Raw genomic sequence first — 5526 nt, forward strand, 5'->3', positions numbered from 1 at the left:
GCGGGGACACAGCCCCACAGCGCTCCCAGCCTCCTCACGTCCTGCAAATTGCGCCTCAGGGCTGGGCCGTCCCTGGTGGAGACGAGACATCCCCTCCCGGTGCTGCTGGGGGTTTTGTCATCAGAACAGAAACTCGGGGTGAACAGGCCACAGGCTTCTCTCCTGTCCCAAGGGTGGGCTCAGCCCCATCACCCCAGGGCCCCAGAGAGGCCTGCACTGGTTTGCTTCAGAGGAATCGGGGTGTCGTGTTTGTGCCCTCCCAGGGCAGCTTGCCAAACCAGACACCATGGAAGGGCGTGTCTGGGCCTGTGTCTGCTGTGCTCAGCTCCACCCCCAGCAAACACTGCCGTCCCCACTGCACCGGGCTGTAAAATGACAAGGGACCAAAATGACCATCGCGTATCTGGGGAAGAACTGGCTGTGCCAGGAGCAGAGTCAGAGTCGGGGGCAGAGGCGGCTGCTCCCTGTCCCCCACCTGCCCCCCACCCTCTGAGATGCGGCGGGAACCAACCATCAGGACTACACGAGGCCTGGACCCCAGAGGTTCAGCACACTGAGGGACACGGCAGAGGGACACAGCGCCCAAGCTCCCATCAGAAGAGGGGCTGGCACCAGAGAGGGCGCAGCGGTGGCCGCGTTCTGCATGAAACCTGGTGGTGTCAGAGGCAGGGACGGGAGGAGGGGAAGTTTGGGTTTTGCATAAACGTGTGAATTGTAGCATGTGTTTTGGGGATCATGGGGGGATGGCGCACCTGTCCTTTCCTTGCCACAGGGACATGGGTGCCATTTGCTTCCCTTGATCGTCTCCTCTCCTTGCTGCAGGGAGTGGGGGACACGGCACAGTGGACATCAGCCTCAGGGGAGCCCCAGAGATCCAGTCTGAGGCCTCAGTAACCAAGCACATGTGGGCGAGGGGAGCCCTGGGAATGAGGCGGGCGGGCCACCAGGAGGGCCTTCTGCAGGGGGCCGCCAGGACCGTGGAGCTTTATGAGAGGCCCAGATTGAAGCCTGCCTGCCTGTGGTCCCAGGGACCGTGGCGAGAGATGCTCCTTGGTTCCCACAGAGAACCGATGCCTGCGGGAGCGGCCCTGCCCGGCCTGTCTTCCATCAGTGCCCAGCGACTGTGGCGGGCCCCTGCTCTTGGGGTGGAGAACTCCCTCTAAGAACATGCCACGCCTGGAGTCCAGAACTGGCACCGTTTTTACGAGAAAGAGGCTGAGGCCAGGCGGCCAGCCCAGCGGGTCTGACGTCTAGAACGTTCTGGGTCAGAGCCCTGCTGTGTGTGTCTGTCTCAGGCTGCGGGAGGCGTGGGCCTCACGGTTCCACGTGCTGCTGCCAGCCTCCTGGTAGACCTTGTGACCCACAGCCCTCTGACCCCCTGGCTGTCTGCTGCCCTGCAGGCCCCCTTTTCCTGAGGGGAAGAGCCCCCTCCTCAGCATTCAGACCCAGCCCTGACCCGGGCCCGCAGGACGGAACAGAGTTCTCCCAGCAGCACGTGGCGGTCCAGCCCCGGACGAGGCCAGCGGGGGCAGCAGGGGGCTCCCCGGGGCTCGCACACAGGCCACCGGGGCGGGGAGTGGGGGAAGGGACGCTGGAGCTCTCCACACACAGGCAGCTTCGAGCCCAGACGTCTTTAATTGACCCAATTCACGTCAGACTCGGGGCGGCGGCCCGGCGGGCTGCGGGAGGCATGCGCAGACTCCTGGCTATAGGCGTCGTCACTGTACAAACCGTCACTCTAATAAATCTATTGGAATACACATCTTGTAGTAAAAGGGCATCTTAGCTAAAGGATCATAAAATGTCCCTGGAGATGGGCTACTACGAAACCTTGGAAACGTGTACAAACCAGCCCCTAGGCGGGCGGGAGCTACTCTACACTAAATTCCCAATGGGTCCCTGAAGTCACAGCAGCTCCGCGAGGGCGGACAGGTGAGGAGCAGACAGGAGCGCGGGGGCTTCCGCGGGGCAGTGATTCCTAAGGGGAGAGGCCGCCTGGACTCGGTGGAGCCCGGCTTTCCATCGGGTGCAGCACCCAGTGGAGTCCCGCAGCCCTAGGCTGAGCGAGCGTCAGGCCACCCAGCAGCTGGGCACGGGCCACCTGAGCTGTCCCTGCTGCATCCAGCCGCCTCACCCTGGCAGTGAGATCTACCCAAACTCAGTCCTGTCCTCGAGGGGGCTCCTCACAGCAGGACCCAGGACCCCAACAGGAGAGCATGTGGGGAGGGGAAGGCAAGGCCGGCACCTTTCAAAATAACTTCTAAGAAGGAAAAAGCTAACTGAGGCCAGCGGTTCCCACGGCCACCTGCCCGGGGTGGGGACTGCACCAGTGTGCTGGGTCGCAGTCCCGGGACATCTAGGAAAGAGAGGTGATGTTGGAGCGTCCGCCCGGGGGCGCCATGATCTTCTGAGCCGTGCGCCTGGCGATGTGGTCGTCCGCCTGCGATCCTGAAGAAAGGGCAAGGGGTGGGCGTGGGAAGGAGGACAAAAGGGGGGTTCCCCTCTGCCTGAGAGGGGGACACAGGCATGGCCGGCTGGGTCTGTGAGGCCAGCACTGCAGGGCCCCGCGCCCCCATTCACCAAGGTCAGCTTTGTTCCCTGACCGCGCGGCTGGTAGACCAGGCGGCCGACCAGGCAGGTGCTCCCTTCCTGAGGCCCCAGGGGCACAGAGATGTGCCCGACAGACCGGGGGGTTCCCCTCTGCCTGAGAGGGGGACACAGGCATGGCCGGCTGGGTCTGTGAGGCCAGCACTGCAGGGCCCCGTGCCCCATTCACCAAGGTCAGCTTTATTCCCTGACCGCGCGGCTGGTAGACCAGGCAGCCGACCAGGCAGGTGCTCCCTTCCTGAGGCCCCAGGGGCACAGAGATGTGCCCGACAGACCCCTCGGACCTGTGAGGACTGGAGGTCAAGGCTGACCCTCCAGAAAGCCTGTCCTGTCCATCCGTCCTGTGGGCCGTGTGGCATGGGAGAAGGCTGTCCGCAGCTCCAAGACAGTGCTGGACCCTGAGGTCCCCAGGAGGTGTGCAGGGATTGCCATCACCTCCCATGAGACAGGACATCAGGGGTGGCTCAGCTCTCACCCAAGGGCAGGGAAAGAGATGGGGAGGGTCTGCTTTGGTTTGCAGGGAGGGCCTGGGGCTCGGCGCTTCTGGGACAACCTCATTTGCATTGTGCGCTGGATGCTCAGCTGAGACGCTGACAAGAGGCCGATACTGGTGCCCGCACCTTGGGTCCCTCTGAGTCCCCAAGGCTCTGCAGCAAGTCCCTGCGTGCCTAAGGATGTACCTCAGACCCCTTTCTTATGCCTCACAAGTGATTCTGGGGCTGGCTGGGCTGGGGAACTGGGCTCCCACGTGACATTCAGGTCCCGGCAGAGAGGCCTTGGCCCCCCCGTGGAGGCTGCACAGCCTAGGCTCCCCCCGGGCTCAAAGTGACAGCCCCACCCCACCCCACGTGCTGGACTCTAGGTGGGGGCTTTGTCACTGCTCCTCTGGGGCAGGTGCTGGGGCAAGAAGGGCCTTCCCTGGAGGAGCTCATACCCCTGCCCTGGGAGCTGCCTCTATGCAGGTGTAGTGTGGCCGGGCTCTGCAGCCTCGGCCGAGCTCACCAACCCTCCCGGCATAGGCCAGGCCCTGGTACCTGAGGCCCAGCGGCCCCAGGGGCCTCAGGATGCTCCAGCAGCAGAGCCCTCCACCCCCAGGGTCAACTCACCAGACAGGCTGAACCCTGACTGGTGAAGATTACGCACAGGTGGGACAGAAATCTTGCCCGGGCAGGATGCGCGGGCCTGGGTGCCGCTCCCTGGCTTGGCAGGCACCATCACTTCATGGACCGGCCCGTCATAGAGGCCGCGGGGCACGCCGTGGATCTCCGCCAGCTGTGGGGCCAAGGGGTCTGGGTGTGAGAGGCTGTGCCAGCCAAGCAGCTAGAGGGCATGGCTGTTCCCCTCTGTGACCCTCCTACGGCGGGCTCAGGAATGCAGGCCCCCTCCCCACGCACGTGTGCATGCACCTGCCCATATCCCACCTGCATGTGTGCACATCCCTCCAGCCTTACCTACATGGGTGCACACGCTCACACCTCCCCCCACACACTTCCTGCAGCCCCCACCCACACGTGTGCATGCATGGCCTGAGCTGCAGGAGCTCTGCCCAGGGAGGGACTGCCTGCAGAGCGGCCGCTTCACGGAAGCGGAAACCAGCCCTAGCAGAGTCACTGCCTTCTCAAGTCCCAGGCTTCCTGGGACCCCCGCACAGCCCCCACTGTGTCCCTGAGGAAGCCTGGACACCCAGGCCCTGGGGCCCAGGGAGTACAGTTGGACCCTCAGCTCTGTCTATGCTTGCAGCTGGCACCACCCTCAGGACTTGTGGGTAGAGGCCGAGCCCAGCCCCACAGGGCTCTGACCAGTTCCTGCCCTGAGGGGGTCACTGCCTGGCAGGGTACAAGGGCAGGAGCGAGTGAGCTTGGGGTGCTGAGTCCTGAGGATGCAGGGGGGTCTGAACCCAGCCCCCCACCCCGTCTCCTCTCCCTGCCTCCCTCATCTGTGAGTGGGGCTGGGTCCCTGACCCCACAGAGCTGCCCTGCTGTGGCTCCCATCAGGGTGACCCATTCGGGGGGGGGACAGGATCCCTCTGGCCTTGTGGTGTGCTCTGTGTCCTGATGCCGCCTCTCGGTCCTGCTCAAACCCTCTGGGTGAGCAGCTACCGGGCTCCAACAGCTTGTGACCTAGCATCCAGGCAAGCTAGCACGGACACCCCTTTTGTTGCGAATAGAGGAAACCTGCTCCCCTGTCCCTGCCCCAGGAGACTGGCCCCAGCCTGAAGGCCATAGGCTCCAACAGCTTGTGACCTAGCATCCAGGCAAGCTAGCACGGACACCCCTTTTGTTGTGAATAGAGGAAACCTGCTCCCCTGTCCCTGCCCCAGGAGACTGGCCCCAGCCTGAAGGCCATCCCTCCTTGCTCCAAGTACAGACAACATCGTCCCAGAAACCTGGAGCAGAGCTGGGGTAAAGAAACCCAGTGTGTACAGTAACTGTGCGTGGGCGCTCGCACGCATGTGTGTTTCTACTTGTGCATGCACGTGCGCCTGCACAAGAGCATGCGTGTGTGGTGGGTGGTGTGCGGGTGAGTGCAGGTGCATAGCACCTGCGGCCGGGCAGACACGCGGTGCATTGTCAGACGTGATCAGGGACAGGCACGGCAAACGGCCAGGGGAAGAGAAGGGAAGGCAGGAAACGGCTCAAGCCTCCCAGTCCAAAAAAGCCCATTGGGAAAGCTCCTCCACACCCTGACCAACTTACTGACCTGCACATCCTGTCAGGGAAACGTCCTGGAAGGATCTTCACTAAAGTCTTAAGGGTAGTTCACTTGGGTAGGTGACTACAGGTGATATTTTGTTTATTTCATACCCACATTGTCTATAACAACTGCGGATTACCTGGTAAACAAGGCACCGGCGCCACCGTGCAGAGCAAGCTGGCCGCTGGCGGTGGGGGTCTGGAGCCCCGGGGTTGGAGGGAGGCC

At 63.2% G+C, this 5526-nt stretch overlaps 1 protein-coding gene across 1 annotated transcript in view; it reads right to left on the reverse strand.

Moving 5' to 3' along the window:
• Positions 1–1616: 1616 nt before the first annotated feature.
• Positions 1617–5526, reverse strand: part of DPYSL4 (dihydropyrimidinase-like 4) — a 14608-nt gene continuing 10698 nt past the window's right edge. Inside the window, exons 12-13 of the mRNA XM_008589461.1 lie at positions 3714–3879; positions 1617–2448 (exon numbers count right to left, since the gene is read on the reverse strand). Coding sequence (XP_008587683.1) covers positions 2357–2448; positions 3714–3879 — 258 coding nt within the window. The 3' untranslated portion in view covers positions 1617–2356. The remainder of the gene's footprint in view (positions 2449–3713; positions 3880–5526) is intronic.

Source organism: Galeopterus variegatus, unplaced genomic scaffold, assembly GCF_000696425.1.
Source record: "Galeopterus variegatus unplaced genomic scaffold, G_variegatus-3.0.2 Scaffold5461, whole genome shotgun sequence".
Lineage (NCBI taxonomy): Eukaryota > Metazoa > Chordata > Mammalia > Dermoptera > Cynocephalidae > Galeopterus > Galeopterus variegatus.